At 39.4% G+C, this 19,219-nt stretch overlaps 1 protein-coding gene across 7 annotated transcripts in view; it reads left to right on the top strand.

Annotated features, from left to right (window-relative positions):
* LOC149311737 (IQ motif and SEC7 domain-containing protein 3-like) overlaps positions 1-19,219 on the top strand; it is a 210,143-nt gene that overhangs the window by 74,612 nt on the left and 116,312 nt on the right. For all 7 annotated transcript variants that reach the window (XM_089527805.1, XM_089527806.1, XM_089527811.1 and 4 more), the window contains exon 2: positions 12,597-12,677. In XM_089527805.1, the coding sequence (XP_089383931.1) occupies positions 12,597-12,677 (81 nt within the window). The remainder of the gene's footprint in view (positions 1-12,596; positions 12,678-19,219) is intronic.

Genomic DNA, 19,219 nt, shown 5'->3' with positions numbered 1-19,219 from the left:
TTTCCAAGCTACTCAGCAAGCTTCAGAAACCTACCTTTTCTGGATTAAACTTCCAGAATTTTCTAGCCAATGTGGTAATGCTGCCACTACTGGGAGTTTGGTATTTGTAGTCAAAATAAGTAACTTTCCAAGCTTTGCTGCCCAGCACAGTTTACCAGCAGTTGCTGATGGATTGTTGCCAAAGGAGCAGTGCATCTGCCTTCAGTTTTATAGCTTGTCCTTCCACAGCTGTTCTGAATTTATGGTATACTATTCTAATAGAGATTCAACACCTCAAGAATTCTCATGTAACTCAGACCAGCTGCAGAAAGAACAGCTGTAAAACTGTGAGTGGGTTCACCATTCCCGTGAAAACAGAACCAATGATTTCCCCTCCTGTTTATAATACTAGAATACTTGATTTCTGTAGAGGTTCCCATACATTCAAAGCATTTTTGCACAACATTGTCTTGATTTGTCATCTAAACACGAACACTGAGGTGGACCAAGCGAGCTTCTCTCAGGATGTACTGCCACTGTCTATGCACTGTTACAGAGAAGGCTCTGTCCTGTGTGTCTTCTGCCACACATCAGATAAAGGGAGCAAGTGGAATGGACTCTCCAAAGATTACCTTGATGACTGGTTAAACTTGGGGGGGGGGGACTTCAGCTGAAGTGGAAGGGGGTTCTTGAAGATAAGTTTAAAAAGCCTTCAACACCTTTGAATCTAAATATCTCTATGCCAGCAATTTACAAATAAATTATTTGTTTAAAAAAACCCCAGAATAAGTAAAAAATTAAAGTCAAAAGCAGAGCAATTAAAGACATAAAAAGCAGTAGCAACCTAAAAGCATAGGGTGTATTATCTAAGCAGGGTGCCTCTGCTATAAAGAGCCACCTTCCACAATCCGTTTTTCCTCACATCATGAGGAATTTGGAGAAAGGCCAGGTACATGTTGGGTACAGGGATTCTTCTGGTGTTTTGATCACAAACTGTGTTTCGTTTTAAAGGTGAACACTGGCACATTGAATATTGCCTGGAAATCGATTAGGAAGTAGTTCATTGGTTTAAGCACCAGAGAAATATGTTTCTCTGCCAAAGTTAGTTACAGCTCTTCCAAAGAGCTGTAACTAACTGCATTTGCTGAACAGTCTTTGAAGACAGTCCCCCACAAAACACATTGCAGTAGTCTGATCTGGAGGTTAGCAAGCCATGGGTAGCAATGACTAAGCACTTTCTCCAAAGAGAAACATTACAGTTGCCACAGGAGCCTGAATGGACAAAAGCAATGGCTTTTGTTTCCTGAAGGCTGCTTGGTCCTCCTAAAACAACACTGTCTCTAGGAGTACCTCCAAGTTGTGAACCAAGGTCTGGGTGGATGTACTGGGAGTCATCCCAAGCCTATTTGGACATTATCATTATTCATTAGGACACAGTATCTCTGCACAGCTGTTTTATTGGGACTGCTCCCAAGAAACCGATTTAGTGCTAATGCCATTGAATGGGAAATAGCTCTTGCTTAACCAAGGAGGCGTTAACATTAGTTGTACTTGTGCCAGGTGGTATAATGGTGATTAAAACAGGTGCTAAAAGAGGTATCAGGTTCCAGGCTTTGATCTCTTCATATGCAATATGCCAAGAGAAGCTGACATGAAACAGATTTCCTGGAGTGATGCCTCAATCTGGGGAGTGTCTGTGACTTCCATCTAAAGCAGAACTAGAGTAAAATATGGAGGTCCCTGCATGCTGGTGAAACGTCTGAAGAAATGCCAAGGCAAGGTAAAATAGTTTGCAGTGAGTTCCTGGGAATTTTTTCATATATGCATTTTCCCCATTTCTAGGATTATTGCAAACATTTGCCTAAAAGTGGTAAGGAGTATAGGCTTGGCATCTTATTTTGGAATGTTGTTTTTGAAAAATAATAAATTACATGTCCAGTTCTAAGACCCCAAAATATAGTTAGCTGCTATTATGCTTAAACTTTCAGAGAACATTCTTTCTTTTCCACTTCTCAAATGTAATGTCTGAGTTATTTTACATTAGTTAAAAGAACCGTATCTGAATGTTTTCTCAATCAGGAGCAGGGTGAATATCACAAACCAGCACTTTGTGGGAAGATGCGGCAGCTTCTGCATTTGTTCACGCTGTTCTCTCGTCTGCTAGGAATAAGGTGGTTTAATCAGAGAGAGATTAGAAACTGGACTGTTCTTTTTCTGCCAATTTGTTTCTTCTGTCTGCCATCTGTGCCAAAGCATTCTGGACATATTACATAATCTTATCTTGCCAGGGTTATTCAAATCATTGTTCTTAGTTGTATCAAAAGAACTAACTAGGATTGACCATTCCTTCTTTTTGTTTTCTTCTATCGACTGCCATGTGCTCTCTCTCTCTTCATGGAGGATGACATACTGGAGTATGTCTTCCTACTGTTGTTGGGTGTCTCCAAGTCATTTTTGATTTATGGTGACCCTAAGCCAAACCTATCATAGAGTTTTCTCCATTGGTTTCTTTAGAGGAGGTTTGCCATTGCTATCCCTTGAGGCTGAGAGAGTGCGACTTGACCAAGGTCACCCAGTGGGTTTTTCCGCTGAATTGGGGAACTGAACCCTGATCTCCAGAGTCATAGTCCAACACTCAAACCACTACACTATATCTTTCCTCTTCTAGAGTAAAACAGTCTGATTGTGGCTAAACTTGGATTTCTTTAATAAATATTCCTTCTTAAATAAATATCCCTTCTGAGGATGCTACAAACTATTTTCTGCCCCTATCTGGTTCATATAAACTCACCCTCCTAAGGTGGGCACTACATCTGTGGTTGGAGAAAAGGCTGTAACAGTGTTTTAAGTGTTTTAGCTGTTTTGATCTTTTTTAAAAAATTATTTTCAACACACATGGCTAAAATTTGACAGTTTATTTACATCAACAAAAACAAGCAACAAACAAACAAAGATTAACAATACATATACTAATTTACAAATATAACTTCCTGATTGCTTCCATAAGAAGATGTATCTATAATTTTTTTCTGAATATTTTTTTAACCATCTGTTTTTATTTCTTTTTCTTCTCACCTTTATTAGGTGTGTTTTTCGGAAATCATACTAAATTGTAGGTGCCTTCCTTTGTCTGTTTTATTTAAATGTTAATCATTTAAATTTAAGGTAGACTTTCTTATTCAGGTTTCACTCTGTATCATTAATTTAATGATCTGAAACAACTTGCCAATCTTCCAAATACTGATGTGAATCTTTATTCTGCATTCTTCTTGTCATTTTGTCCATTTCTATTACGTCTAACAATTTTAATAACCAATTTTCTACTGGGGGTGTAATTTGTTGTTTCCAATATTTTGCGTAGACCATTCTCGTAGCCGATAGCATATAGAATATTACCCTTCCATGCTTTTTTCCCAATTGGTTGTCAATTATATTCAGTAATAATAAATAATAATAATAATAATAATAATAATAATTCTTAATAATAAATTATTTTTATCCTGCCCCTCTGCGCAATGCAACATTATTTCAGGCTTAAAAGGTATGCTTATCTGCAAAATGTTTGTTATCCTCTGATGGATGTTGACTCAAAACCTTTTACCTTTTTTACATGTCCACCATAAGTGGAATGTTGGTCCTTTTTCTTGTAAACATTTCCAGCATTTGTTGCATGCATTTGCATAAATTTTGGATATCTTTTCAGGAGTTAAATACCAACGGAAATATATTTTATAATAATTTTCTTTGATGTCTTGACAAAGTATATATTATAGTCTTTCTTTCCATGATTGTTCCCATTGTTCTAGTTTTATTGGATATCCAAAATTTTGTGCCCGTTTGGGCATGTTTTCTTTAATCACTTCTTCCTCCACATTTATTTTGAACAGTGCTTTCTACATTTTTGACAACATAGATTTTTTATTTGAAAATAGTATATCCTCTGTTTCAGATGTTTCTTTATCTGTACCAGTCTGTTTACAGTCAATGATATATCTTTCCTCCAGTTGCCTATATTGAAACCAAGAACAGTTTATCCCTTCTTGGTTCAATTCTTTTGTAGTTCTTATTCTAGATTCATTTTTTGAAAAGTGGATCAAATTTTTATATGTTATCCAGATTTCATTTAGATTTACATCCATCCTAAACAGTGCCTTGTGAGGTTAGGTCTATAATGGCAACCGGGGGATATTCTGTTCTTGTATTTTTTCCAAATTTTCATCAAGGCACTTCTGAAATAATGATTTACAAATACCTTATTAGCTCTTTCTTTATTGTAACACAAACACCCGTGCCAACCAAATCTTAAGTTTGCCTCTTAAAATTTCAATAGTTTCTTATTTTCTAACCTTATCCAATCTTTGATCCATGTGAGGCCATGTGCCTCATAAAACCCCCCCTTTGAATCCTGCAAATATTTCATTTTTACCCTGGGTTTTTTTACTATTCCAGATGCATTTTGACAGATCTTTTTGCCATTTCTTGAATGGTATATTATTTTTGATCATTGGTAGAGTAACGAACAAGTATAATATCTTTGGGAGAGTACACCAAAAGAGATAGATTTAGACTTTGCCAGTTTTTAAATTCACCCTTGATTTTATTCCAGTTTTTTATTTATAAAGAGGTCTGAATTCTTCTTTGTAATCATGATGCCCAAATATTTCACTTTTTTGACAATATCAAATCCTGACAGTCTTTCAAGTTGTTGATTTTCCTTTGTAGCCAGATTCTTCGTTATTATTGATTTTTCCTTGTTTATTTTTAAACTCAATATTTTTACAAATAAATTTAAAGAGGATATTAAATCTGATATATATTTAATGGGTCACTTAACATAATTGCTAAGTCATCCTCAAAAAGCTCGTATTTTCTATTCCGATCCTTTTATTTTGACCGCATTTATATTTACTTTTTTTCTTACATTTTTTCTTATATTCTGCAACAAGATTTCTAGAGTCATTATTAACAAAAAAGGGGATAACGGGCAACCTTGGTGAGTACCTTTTTGGATCTTTATTGGGTTTGATCTCTCCCCATTTATAATTATTTGGGCATTTTCATTTGTATAAATAGCTTTTAACCAGTTTGTCCCCATTTTCATTTGTTGAATTGTTTTTAATATCAAAGATCATTTAACATTGTCAAAAGCTTTTTCTATGTCTTTGAAGATTAGTGCAAGCTTCTTTTCATCGTATGCTTTGAAATATTCAATTGTATTTAGTATATACCTGATGTTATCCTTTAGATAACTATTTGGTAAAAAAACGCACTGATCTTCTTTGACAATAGATGATAAAACTTTTTTCAGTCTTTCTGCAAGAATAGACATGAATAATTTATAATCTGTGTTTAACAGGGAGGTTGGTCTGTAGCTCTTTGTTTCCAGTGGATCTCGATCTTCCTTCAGTATTAATATTATGTTTGGCTCTTGCCATGTTGTCAGAACTTTCCCTTCTTTTATCTGATTCATTGTTGCTTTTAATGGTTCCATTAATTCCTCTTGCAGAATTTTGTAGTAAAATGAAGTGAAGCCATTGGGCCCCAGGGATTTTCCATTCTTGACTTTCTTCATTGCTTCTACAATGTCTGACATAGATATTGGCTTTTTAAAATCATAGATTCATAGAGTTGGAAGAGACCACAAGGGCCATCAGTCCAACCTCCTGCCATGCAGGAACTCTCAGTCAAAGCATCTCCGACAGATGGCCATCCAGCCTCTGTTTAAAGATCTCCAAGGAAGTTGATTAAGCATTTGTCTCTGTTCCTCTGATATTAGTGGAAGATCTGTTTTTTCTAAATAGGATTTAAGTTCCAGGTAATTAGTTTTTCATCACAAAAGAACTTATTATAATTTTTTTTAAAAAATCTTTTAATTTTGCCTTGGTCAATATATGTTATATTACCTTTTTTTTTGTTATCATTTTCTTTTCTTTTTTTTAAAAAAAGTTTTGGGTGAGCAGTTTTCCAGGTTTATTTTCATATTGGAAATATTTTTGTCTTAAATATTTGATTTTTCTTTCTATTTCTTGTGATATTTCTTTTGATATGTATTGTCTTAGTATGTTAATAATGATAATAATTATAATAATAATAATAAGATTTATTTATATTCCTCTTTTTCCTTGTGGAATCAAGGTGGATTACAAAACAAAGGAATCAAAAATACAGAATACACCCCCCCATCAAATACATCACAGCAATACAATAACAATAAATAATTATACAAAAAAAAAAATAAAGAATACAGAGTACAAAATCCAAAGTACATAGCCTAATACATAGCATAATAAAGGAGGCATAACATAGCACAATAATTTAAATGGCAATCCCTGGCACTTCGTTGGCAGCAGAACAGCAATCAATATCAAATTACATATGCTAAAATAAGATGACATGGCACAATAATCAAGCATAACATAACATAATAAGCAATAAAACAATTCCCAACTCTTCCCCGACAACAAAATACAGTGGACCCTTGTTATACGCTGGGGTTTGGTTCCAAGATCCCCTGTGGATAGCAAAGGCAGGTTACAGACTGCCCGTTTGGGGTGGTCTGCACCCGCCCCTTTCCCCGGTGTATCGGGGCCTCAGCGGCTAGACCGGCAGCCACTGAGGCCCCGATCCGCCGCTTTCCGGGCTGCGGGGAAGCGGCAAAAGGCCGCTTCCCTGAAGCCTGGAAAGGGGTGTCCTTGGGGCTTCAAGCCCCAAGGACACCCCGCAGTGGCGGGGAGGAGGAGAAAGGGGCCACTTGGCCCCTTTCTCCTTTGCGCTGCTGGGTGCAGCTGTGTGAAGGCTGTGCCCAGCGGCGCAAACCAGGAAGGAGCTCCAAAATGGAGCTCCTTCCTGCTCCATGCTAAGGGCACACTAAGCGCCCTGACGCGGAGCGACGACGTCACGTCCGCGCCACCCCGTATAGAGGCGGCGCGGTCGTGACGTCGTCATGGCGGCGGCCGTGTGGAACAGCCGCCGCCATTTTGTGCACACAGAGCATGCACTAGGGTTAGGGGGGTGCTGAAGCACCGCCCCTTCCTAACCCTAGTATGTGCTCTGCGCGTATTATATGGCCTGTCTGTAACGGGCCCAAATCTGTGGATGCTCAAGTCCCATTAAATATAATGATATAGCAAAATGGTGTCCCTTATAAAAATGAAAAATCAAGGTTTGATATTTGAAATTTATACTTTTTCAAACCGTGGACGCTTGAATCCGTGTATAAAAAAATCGGTGTATAAGAAGGGCTGATGGTAAGAATCAAGCACAGATTACATACTTAAAATAGTTATACTAGGTATAAAACAGATAGAGAACTGGCAAATGGAGTAGGACCATCAGGGGCAGGCTAAGCTGTTTAAGATTAGCATTGTCTGCATTGTTGTTGGCCTTTTGGATAATTTTTTTTTCTGATACTCTTAAAAAAATTGGGTGGGGGAACATTGAGACCATTGGGGGCTTTTGTGGCTCCATTTAGTGCCCTCGAAAAGCCAGAGTGGGGCCATGGCATGAGGTTGCCGCGGCCCTGATCTGGCTAGGAAAGGGGCGGCATCTTGCCGCTCCTTAAGGGCTGTCTGTTGAGCCCCTGAATTTCTTTCTGACAGAGTAGACAATGTGACCAACAATGGCTTCCTAGTGTTTACATATATAAACATATGTGAGATGATAATATGTGATGATCTCCATGTGTTTTACATGCTATGTTTATAAGAAAGTGCCACTCATGTATTAAAGTTGTGCATTTATATGTGTTTTTAAGTTTCCTGTTGACTTATGGTGAGCCTATGCATTTCATAAAGTTTTTTAGGAAGCAATAGGAATAGCAAGTACATTTCTATACTGCTTACCAGTGCATTTAAGCACTCCCTAAGCAGTTTAAAATGTGTAAACTAATTGCACCCAACAAGCTGGGTACTCATTTTAGTGACCTATGGAAAGAATTCAAACAGGTGGCTTTGCCAGTTTCTTCCTCTGAAATATAGACTGCATCATCTGCTATTTGTTGTCTCCTATCCAAGCACTAACTGGAGCTGACCCTGCTTAGCTTCCAAGATCAGACGATACGACAGTTATGATGGTTAAATAAAAGGTCTCTGTTCAGTTTAGATTGGGTCTCCAGCTCAAGGATAAGCACTTGCTTTATGTACTGAAGATCACAGGTTTAGTCCGTAGTAGCTGGTGGCCAACATTTTGTGATAACATTCCCGAGTTTTTGGGAAAGTATTCAGAAATACAGATAGCTCCCATAAGGCATAAAGTAAAACCTATCTCAGGGTCATTGTGCCACTGAATGGAAGAGTCCAGCCATCTGAGGTCCCTAGCATCCTCAAGTAGGGTTCCAACCAAACTATCTCTTGCCATTGCCAAATCAGACCCCACCACAAGTCATAACTCTGAAATGGAGGGCATTGCAATGAGCAAGGTAACCTTTTTTGAGGAAGAAGGAAATCCTGTGAGCTCCTCTGCTTCACAGTCTCCCAGGACTTTATAGTCTGAGATTATGTTCTGCCATCCTTGTAGACTATGGAATTCATCTAGTTGCTGCCATTTTTTAAAAGAACTGTGGGGGCAACTTTGGCAGTGACTACAGTGGGCCCTTAGTATCCACTGGGGTTTGGGATCCCCTTGGATACCAAAATCTGTGGCTGCTCGTCCCATTATATACAGTGGCATGGTAAAATGTTTTCCCTTATATAAAATGGAAAAATCAAACTTTGCTTTTTAGAATTAAAAAAAATATATTTTCAAACTGTTGATGGTTGTATCCGTGGGTATGGGGGGCTGACTGTACAGGGGAAAGGTATTGTCCTCAAAGGAGTATATGTTAGTGTGGCTCCACCAGTCCAAAGGAGTTGGGCACACTTGTTGTCAAGTGTGGACCAGCATTATTCATAGCAGTTCACCTGCTGGCCAGACACTACTGGTCTAAATAGACTGATGGTCTGACTTGACAGAAAGCATATGTTTCATCTCTTTTAAAAACCAGAGTTTAACACATTTCTGCTGAAAACTGTTGGAAAAAATAGCACATGCAGTACTCTTCTCATATCGCTTGGATTCCCAGTGATTGGGCGGTATATAAATAAATCCTATTATTATTATTATTATTATTATTATTATTATTATTATTATATCATGATATGCATAGGCAAAGTCTGTGACACTTCTTACAAAAGGTAATAAAATAAATCAGGCATTTAAAAAATCTGAATGTTTTTACTATAATAATATTGCCTTTTACTGAAGGTTTGCTTGAGGAAAGAACAGGAAAAGAAAACTCATCCTCTAAGTCCTGTGCTTTTAAAAATTCTTCTTCTGAGTGTCCACTTTTGCATTGTTCCATCTGTCCTTATGGCATCATTCCCAGAGAAAGTGCAAGATCAGAAAGGCTTGACAAAGCAGCTGAGAATTCTAGCCATGAACATGGTGACTTCTGGCTACCCTTCTGCTGGCAAGTCTCTCTCTCTCTCTGCATGCATGTGTGTGAGAGAATTACATAATCCTGACGCCCAAAGAAAGCAGCAGATTCATGAGAAAGTGTTTCAGACTCCAAGCATTGTGGCATGAATGACTCTGAGGAAGTCAGGGGAGGCTGTGTTTCTTTCTTTCAGAGCACATGGGCCCAGCTTGTTTGCAGGCACAACTCAACAACCTTTCTGGTGGCAGAGCTTTAAAATTGAGGAGTAATAATATGGGGACACCTGATTAGCACAGGGAAGTGGCAGTGAATAACAATACTGTTCTCCTTTCAAATAGCCTCTCCTGATGCAGCTGTGTGTGTGTTGATAGTGATGGGTACTGATGGAAAATTACAATTCAAAGATGAACCAGCCAAGCAGAACTTGCAAAATTGCTTAGAGGTGGCTACTTTTACATCCCCAATAAACAGAAGACATTAACATATAACATTAAATCCACCTCAGCATGCAAAAATTCCTGTCTTCTGCAGTGCAGACTGCTAGGCTCCCTGAAGACTTCCTGAGTCACTGCTCCATGCAATGTGACAAGGTGGAGCTCTGGATTTCTCATCAGGTTAGAGTGGGGTGAATGGCGAAACCCTTGGGCCATGAGGATAGATTGTGCCCATATCTCATCTCTGCAGGATTCTATCATTAGGCAGTCAGTCAGCTCCCTCAGGTGGCAGGAACCATGTGGTAGCAATAAGTGCCCTTACCATTCCCCTCTATTGAGAAGCCAAAACCACATCATGCTGTTCTTGTTACTGTTATCTTTATTTTATAATCCCACCTTTCGCCTACAAATTAAAACAAGTGCAATATAGCTAAAACACCCAAAAAATCAACATTATCTCTGATCTTGGCTTATTTCAGTAAATTATAGTGTAAACAAACTATGTTCCTCATTTAGAAATGAGAGCAAACTTTGGGGGGATACAGATGGGTAGAAAGGAGTGCTGGGATGCCCCCCTTTCTGCCCCAGATTGTTGCCATGCCAACCACATGGATGTGTCAACGATCCGCCCCAAAAAGGAGCTGCAAAAAGCAGTTCTTTTCTGCGCTGCTGCCAAGGCACAATTAGTGCCCTGGAGCAGCATGGTGAGGTCTCTTGTGCACCTCCCCATTTGGACACAGCGCACAAGAGATGGCATTGGTACATGCAGCATGTGGATGTGTACACGCCCAAAATGGCACTGAGAGAGTGCGGAATGTGCGGACGCTCCATGTTCCTGAGCCCTAATTTTGGCCCCAGGCTGCCGGAAAGCGGCGGTCTGTACCAGGCCTTTGTTTAGACTAGGGAACAGAAGCTTCCAATCTCCTCTTGTGTGCACTGGAGGAAAGAAAGGAGCCAAAGGTTTGGGCAGACTCATTCCCACATTGTCAAATGATGGTTGGTTGTTATCCCCAAAGTGGGGCATTCTGACTTACGGGGCACACAGACAGGACAAGAGTTCACAATTCCATTTATCTCTCACCATGGTGAGTCTTCTGCTGTTCTCTGGCAGAGGGACACCCAGACTTTCTCTTCATCTGGAGCTGGGGAGGGGTCATTTTTGTGGTTGCACTCCTTTCCAGAGAGCTCTGCCTGTATGCAGATGCACATTATTGGCGTGCATTTCAGTATGCATATCTCAAGGGTTGAAACTTGCTACTTAACAACAAAACATGGATAGTAAATGCATAGAAGGGCCTTAGCGCTATATGTAAACATATTTGAGCACATCTATTCTTTTCCCTTTTGCCTTTCTCTTTCCATTTTGGGCCCATAATGTCAACTGAAAGCTCCTCGGGACAGTGAACTTCCATGCTGTTGAACTTAGTGGCAGATGGTAGCTTCCACATTAGTGAAGTGCTGAATGGAGTGGAGTGGTGTTAGAATGAACCATAAAGTTGCTATCCAAGATGCTGAACTCTGGCCCCAATATAGATTCAGCCCCCTGGAAGTTCCATCAAAGCATCTGCCTTTGCCTGGAAGTTCTCTCTCTCTCTCTGTGTCTCTGTCTCTTACACAAAGAGACACACAGTTATGCAGGAGGAATCTTGAGAGGGTAGAGGTGGACACTTTGGAAATGCCACAGTGAGTAGGCATGCAGGTGGGTGGATAGGGTAAAGCTGTCCCAGGATTTTATTGCTTCCTTTTCTGATGGTGTCATGTCATGGAACTAAAATTCCTTTTATTTTCTAAAGTAAAACTGAAAATTAACAGACCTCCAATAACTTTATTAGCATCTACTGAAATTACACTAGGTTGTGCAAAGTTTTGAATTCTCTTAAACTCTTCATCAGGCTAGATGTTTTCAAAAGGTAGGGAGGGGAAAGAAGTGTGGATTTTTAAAAAATGCCTCTAAGTTACAGTACATGCAAACCATGAACTGCACCTTTCCTGTTTCTCCTCTAGAGGGCGTGCAACCCCATCCTGGGACACATAGATTGATCAACTCACAGACTAAGAAACTGCTTTCCTACAAAGGCTCTTTCTTTCCAGGATCCCATTTCATTTGATCAGCTTTCATCCACCCACTACTGTCTTGAGGCTCCAGTTTGGGTATTGGTTGACCTGTAATACTTGATTCAGAGGTAACAAAGAAGTAGACCTGGATGTCGTCTGCATACTGTTTGGTTTGATCCAGTTACAATACAAAGCAGGCACATAGTACACTCCTACCGATGATGGTTTTTACTTTCTCAATTCTCCTGAAAAACACATGTGCGCGCACACACACACACATATGTTTTTCAGGAGAATTGCATGATTTGATAAACATTTCACTTTTTCAACACATACTGTACATAGTAACGCTTAGGAACTACATTAGAACATACAGGGGTCTTCTAGCTAAGCATTCTTCCTTGTTTATTAGATCCTGACATAGAGGAGAATTCAGATGTGCAATCATATCTTCCACATGTGTATCAGAGGTATTTCGGCCTTGGGAGGCATGAGGTATGTGTTCTGTGGAGCATTATGTTTAACTTTTTTAGATTGATACTGATCACTTGACACAATGCAAAGGATTCATATCTATAATCCAAGTTTTCCCTTATCTTTTAAAAGGCTGAAACAGCCAGTGGGGATCAGTGGCCATGAATGGACATGGACAAGAAGATTTGATCCCCAGTGAGTGAATCAAACTCTTACCTGCTGCTGTTTGCTTTTTGTTACAGGAATGAGACTGTTTTGCACCAGTTCTGTTGCCCTGCAGCTGATGCTGAGCAGAAGCCTTCATGTGCAGACTCTTCTCCAAGGTTTGTCAGTTCATGCCCTTCTTGTTCCTTTTTTCCTGTCACTTTTGCCTGTTTTGCATTGACTTGCACACAGAAAACATCGGAGCTTCATTCACTGGCAGTCTGATTCCTGGGTCTAGCACTATGAAAAAGGAAGCCTAAATGGTAGGAAAGAACTCCCCTTCTTTCTTGCTGCAGGATGAAACTGGAAGAACATTTTCTTCCCAGCATTCCTTTGTTCATGTGCTGCCATTGGTCCTTCTGTGATCTGCCTTCCTGGCATCCTAATCCAACTTTCTGGGGTCCTCCAGATTGCTACCCCTTCCTCCCCATTATTCTATTATTGACTGGTTTCCTAGATTTTGTACATTTTCTCTATTTTAGATGGTGAAATGCCTCTTAAAGTTTAGTTACCGACAGTAAAGAGCTTTAAGCTAAAATATCAGGACATTTTTGGTCTTGACCTTTTGCCTTTGCCTGCACCCATCACTGAAAGATAGCCTCTGATAAGACTTTGGAAACTGATTGTAGCTCCTGGTCATAAAAAAAGTCTCTTACTCTTAGAAGAAAGGAGGGGTGGGCAACTACAACAGATCCAGGACCCAGCTTTCTGCCCCTGGGACCTTAGACTGCTCCAAATGCCAAAAACAAAACAAATGTTGACATGTATCTCCAATTTTTTCTTTGGACAACATTATAACAACCCATTTTCCAAACACAGAAGAGGACCTTTGCTTATGAAAAATGGCAGAGTCGGCTAGTGTAAACCAAATTGGCTTAAATCATGGTTAAACTTTGGTTTAAAACAAATTACTTTTTTTAAAAAAAAAACACTCCTGGTTTTCAAAACTGATTTAAAAAAAAAACCTCTGGCTATTATTACTGTTTTCCAGCCCTCTTACTGATACAACAAGGACTGTTTGAATTTAAGCATTTAAGCTTTAACAGTTTATTGGCAGTGGTTCGTTGTTAGACCGGTATCCAGTGTCAGTTACATCTTTTTAATCACTTTATTTTATAGTGCAAGAAATGCAGTTCAGCAACAGATCCTTCAATTAACATAAGTTCAGTCAAAACAACATACTTTCAAAGAGCACTATTTAAACAACAATTATTTAAGATTGTGTCCATAACATCTGAACTGTGTTTTGCTACTTAGTTTTGTGATTTAGTCCTATATTGGTACAGTCCAATATGTTAAAGCAAAAAATAAAGAAACAAAACCCTAACAAAAAATCAAAACTTTTATTTATTTATTTTACATATATACATACATTTACATAATACTTGATTTACATTATATTAAGCCATATATAAACCTTTACATTACATAACATATATAAAAAAACCTTTAAATCAACAAACTAACAAAATGCACAAACAAATAAATAAAAAGGTTTAAACAAATAAAACACTGGGTTTTAGAGGTTTATTCTTTAAAAAAACTTGTTGTTTTTTAAGTGTTATCCACAGAAGAAACAGGAGCCACAGCAGGGATTCGTTCAGCTATGATTGTGGACAGTTTGCAGGGGAAGGGAGAAGGTCCTGGAATAAGGCAAGGCTAGCTATGACAAGGAGTCCTCTTGATACCATAACAAGATATCATAACAAAACTCTGACCTAGTAGAATCTTTTAGCATCAGACTTTGTCACCTGATTTAGCTGTGGCCCATTGTTCTGTAAGTTTTGTGGGTATGGGTAATTATTATTATTTATTTACTCAAATATCTGTATCCCATCCTAAACTGAAAGGTCCCCAGCATGAAGTACAAGTAAAATCAGTATAAACAAGTTAAAACAATTAAAAAATGTAAATTCATTTAAAACTTCTTATATATAAATACCAAGTTAAAAAATCAGGACTAAATTATTAAAACCATTTCAAAAGATGTGTATTAGCAGTTTGAGATAAATCAGTGAGGGCCAAAGACTTTAATAAAAAGCCATGTTTATACTTGATATCTGAAAAAACCACCACAGGCGCCAACTGGGCTGCCAAAGGAAGGGCATTCCACAATTGGGGTGCTGTGGCTGAGAATGTTCTCTTCCACATCCTCACTATATTGACCTTACTGATGAGATACAGAAGAGGGTCCTCCCCAGCAGATCTCAGTCCTTGGGTAGGCAGATAAAAGGAAAGTATTGAGGTCCTTGAATTCAGTCTGGGAGCATATTGGCCACAAGTGTAATTCCTTCTTTTGGCCAGAACTTCATTTGTTGTTGTTGTGTGCCTACAAGTCATCTCTGACTTACGGCAATCCAAAGGCAACCCCATCACTGTATTTTCTTGGCAAGATTTGTTCAGAGGGGGTTTACCTTTGTTTTCCTCTGGGATTGAGGGAATGTGACTTGCCTAAGGTCACCCAGTGGGTTTCTGTAGCTGAGTGGGGATTCAAATCCTGATTTCCAGAGTCCAGCACTCAAAACACTACACTATGGTGGCTCTAGAGTTAGAGCACACAAACTCTGGCCTGTTACAGACGGGCATATAGTACATGTGGAGCGCGTACTAGGGTTAGGAAGGGGTGTGATTTCTTCACGCCCCTAATTCTAGTACGTGCTCTGCGCGTACAAAATGGCGGCACCCTATATAGACGGGGGCCGCCATGTTGACATATCAGACGCATAGCGTCCACACTTCGTGCCCCGGATGTGACGCCATGACTGCGCGAGTAGAGCCTTGCGGCGTCCCATCCGGGGCGCAAGAAGAAGCGCCATTTTGGCGCTTCTTCGCTGCGTCTGGGAAACGTGCGGTTTGGCTGCTGCGGTTCCTGGATGCAGCAACCGGCAGCGGCGCGAGGCTGCCCATTTTGGGCGGTCTGTAACGCGCCTCTGAGATTCTTCAGTGTTAGAACATCTTGCAAACTTAACTCCTAGAGGTCCAGCCTCCCTATATACCTCTTAGGATAGGGGAGTGTAATGTTTGGCCTGCAGTCCCAGATCCCACTTTTGTGCAACCTATTTTTGCACTTTGGGCTCAGTTTGCAACAAAGGAAATTAGCTGAGGACAAAGAAGGAAAATAGGAGGAAGAGAGAGAAACTGGAACATTTCAAAAGAAACTGAAAAAGTAGGATGATGGAGGCTCAACCGGGACTGTCCCTGGTAAAACAGGACATTTGAAGGGTATACATCATATGAGTGAATATGGAATAATGAAATACAGCTTCCTGTCTAGATAGGAAGGAATGGAAGGAACATAGGAGGATTGTTCCCAGCAGCAGTGGTGGAAAGCAATTGCTACTGTCACCAGGATCACCTAAACAGATGGTGGCAATTAAAAAAGATGAGAAGAAGGCAGATTTATTATGGTAGCCCTTATGTCCCTCCAAATTCATTGGTATGACCTCTTTGGCTCGACTCTGGGCAGGACCTCAGCAAAATGAAAGTCAATCCTTTTCTGCTTTCAACACTACTCTGATGAGTTTTCTGTGTCCCCCATTCGGGAAAAGTCTCTTTGGTTTCTGTCTTTATGCATGCATATCTAAATCTTGTTTTTATATTATCATTACTATTATTACCATGATTATTACCATCATCATTATTATTAATATCCTGCTCTTTCTCCTCTGGATTATCATAGATATTTGCTTTAATTTACAACATTGTGCAAAGGTTTCATATGTAAATGCACTAATTTGAACAAACTGAAGACTACTGAAAAGGAGTAGCATTCATGGACAGGAAGACCTTCTCTTATTTGCAGTGCCTTTTCTTAGGATTTTGCTTTAAGTCCTCACAACAAGCGCTGGATCAGTGACAGACATTAAGAAAATTCCCTGTTTGGGTCCCATCTTGGGAAAAAGGTTGCACATAAATGAAGTTAATAAATAAATAAACTTTCAGAATCTCCCAATCAGCATGGCAATATGGCATGTTGGCCGGAGGATTCTGGGAGTTCTAGTCCAAAAAAATAACTTCCCTACATTCTGGTCCATAGCATTTCCTGACAGTCATTCATGTGTTTATTTCATTGCAATCCTGGGAGCTGTAGGATGGATGAAAAAGGAATTAAAAATGAAAGAATTCTTTAAGCATGTAATCAGTACTATAATAATCAATGTTTTTTTGGAGGAAATCATGATGAAAATGGTATAAAATGGATGCATTTGTAGTGTGAATATGCCTTGGGGGCAATTCTTTAAGTGTCCTACCCAGGCAGATACTCTACCCTCTTTTTGTTTTCTTTTCCTCTGCAAGATTAAAGTTGAAAGAATCATCACAAAGCAACTTTCCTTCTTAATATTAATGTGACAGGTGTTATGTTAGTGCCCATAGATAGTAAGATGACAAATGGCTTGGGTACACTAGCAAAACCAGGAACGCAGCGGGGATTGCAGCTTTCTTCATCAGATGCCCTTATACCAAAGAAAATTATTTAGTCTTTAAGGTGCCAGTAGATCTTTTGAAGTTTTTACTTAAAACTAAGTGTTCATAGGGCACAGTGATCTGCAGTCATAGAGCCTTATCACAGTAGACAAATTCCGCTCAGAAACAGGATTTTAGAAATAGAAAAAAAACAAACCTGCAAATGCGGGATGATTTTCAAATGTGTTTCTCCCAAACAGAAATAATGCAAAAATAAAGCAAACAGAAAGTGGACAAAAACAACACCTTTTTACTTTTGGGAACTTTCTGAAATTAAAAAGGTGACATTTTTGTCCACTTTCCGTTCGCTTTATTTCTGCGTTATTTCTGTTTCAGAGACACATTGTCTGAAAAACCTTCCCGCATTTGCACTTTTCCCTACTTTTAAATCCCGTTTCTGAGCGGGATTCATCTAGTGTGATAAGGTCCCTAAACAGTTCTTGATGCTTCGATCAAAGATAATGACACAAATCAAGTTCTCTTAAGACACTGACCTATGTCCCTTCTTAGATCTTTGTAAGCAACTATACATCTAGTCCAAAGGTTGGACAGGCTTGCCCTATTTTTTTTTTTTGGGGGGGGGGATACTACAGCTACTAGGATGTAATCTGTTAATGTTAGCTGGGAGATTCTGGGAGTTATAGTCCAATATCCTGTATAATGTCTCCAATTTCTGATTTAGTTTTAAATATGAAAAATCATTTTATTCTTTGAGTCAGAATTCATATATTGTCAAAATGGTGTCATATGTACCAAAAGGAGAAGGGCATTTAATGCCTGATTGAGAAGCAAAGAAGGTGATCCATATTGGGTTCATGACTGACACTTGAACCTTACGTCAAATGTGGTTATTGTTAGCACCCTCCTCTGTACTAGAAGCAATGGGCTAGGATAGACTGTGTGGGTTGCCCAACTCTGTCCTTTACATGATAAAAAAGATTGATGGGCTCAGGGGGATGAGCTAGAAGGACCATTGGATCCTCCAGTATCTGCCTGCTGAGTTACCTTGCTTTACCTAATGGTAGAACCAGTCCTGAGAAGGAAGTTATCAACAGGTTTGAGACAACTATAAGAACTGTAGAAGTACATAGTTATTTAGGGGAAAACCAACTAAGGAGGTAAAAAATAGCAAAGCATTAAAAAGACCAATGAAAAGTGAACTTGTTCAGAGAACGCTGGATTCTGTGGAGGTATGGAAAAAATATAAGAGAGAACGGAAATAAAATGATCTATCCTGGAAAAGGATATAGCTGGCTGGTTTAAACACTGAACAATAGCACTCCACAGTGCAAATTTTGTTGCAGGTCTTAGTTTTTTTCTGACCCACCTTTGAAGTCTAGTTTTTATCCACTCCAAGGGCTTGGCACCACCTTAGTAGGGAATCCTTCAACTGGCACAGAATCTGAAGAGCTCAAGGCATCAGTTTTCCACACTCTTCCAAGCATTACTCATAGAACCACACAAACATTGATTATTATCCCTGGTGTCCCTGTTCTGCTTAAATTTCTTTCAGCAGTGCCAATCTCCCAGGGATGGAATAAAGGGAAAAGAGAAGGTTGGTAGAGCCCTTGAGGATATGACTACAAGTGAGTTTGTAATTGGTACACTTTCTCTTGGGGCTGAACACTGTGATAGCCAAGTTGGATTTGCTATAAAATTGTGGAAATGAAAGAAAATTAATTACAAGCTCTCTTGTAAGTGGTGAACACCCATATCCCTGTAGTTTGCATTGAGGGCTCTCACTGGGAGTCTGGAGGAGTTGTTATATAACGTACACATGCAGGTTTATTTGATGACCTGTCCCTTTTTATAGAATGGCTAACATTACTCGGGAGCAGGCCAAGCCAATTAGGACGTTAATGAGCCAACCTGGTATTCTGAATAATTGGCAGTCAGCCATGTTGGCTCACTCGAGGCCAACTGGGTCTTTAGAATTAGCTTAACAGAAAAGTCTTGCTGAGGCAGCCATATTTCTAGAGGAGTCTAACTGGCTTTCCTGATGAACCTGCACCCTGCTTTGGGGGCTAGTTTCCCTCTTGCATACTCCCTCCTGCCATGGCCACTGCATTGTAAATTACATAACTCAGAGTGAATTCTTCCCTCTTTTCTTTTCCCTGATCAGGCATTTTTTGTAAATGAGACAGCCTGTCAGAAGTGATGCTGGTAATAACTGCCAGCCATCTAGTTTTAATTAGAG

Source organism: Sceloporus occidentalis, unplaced genomic scaffold (genome assembly GCF_023333645.1).
Source record: "Sceloporus occidentalis isolate IW3139 unplaced genomic scaffold, rSceOcc1.0.p SCAF_5, whole genome shotgun sequence".
NCBI lineage: Eukaryota > Metazoa > Chordata > Lepidosauria > Squamata > Phrynosomatidae > Sceloporus > Sceloporus occidentalis.
The sequence above is the reverse complement of the archived record's forward strand: the minus strand, read 5'-3'. Positions and strand labels throughout refer to the sequence as shown.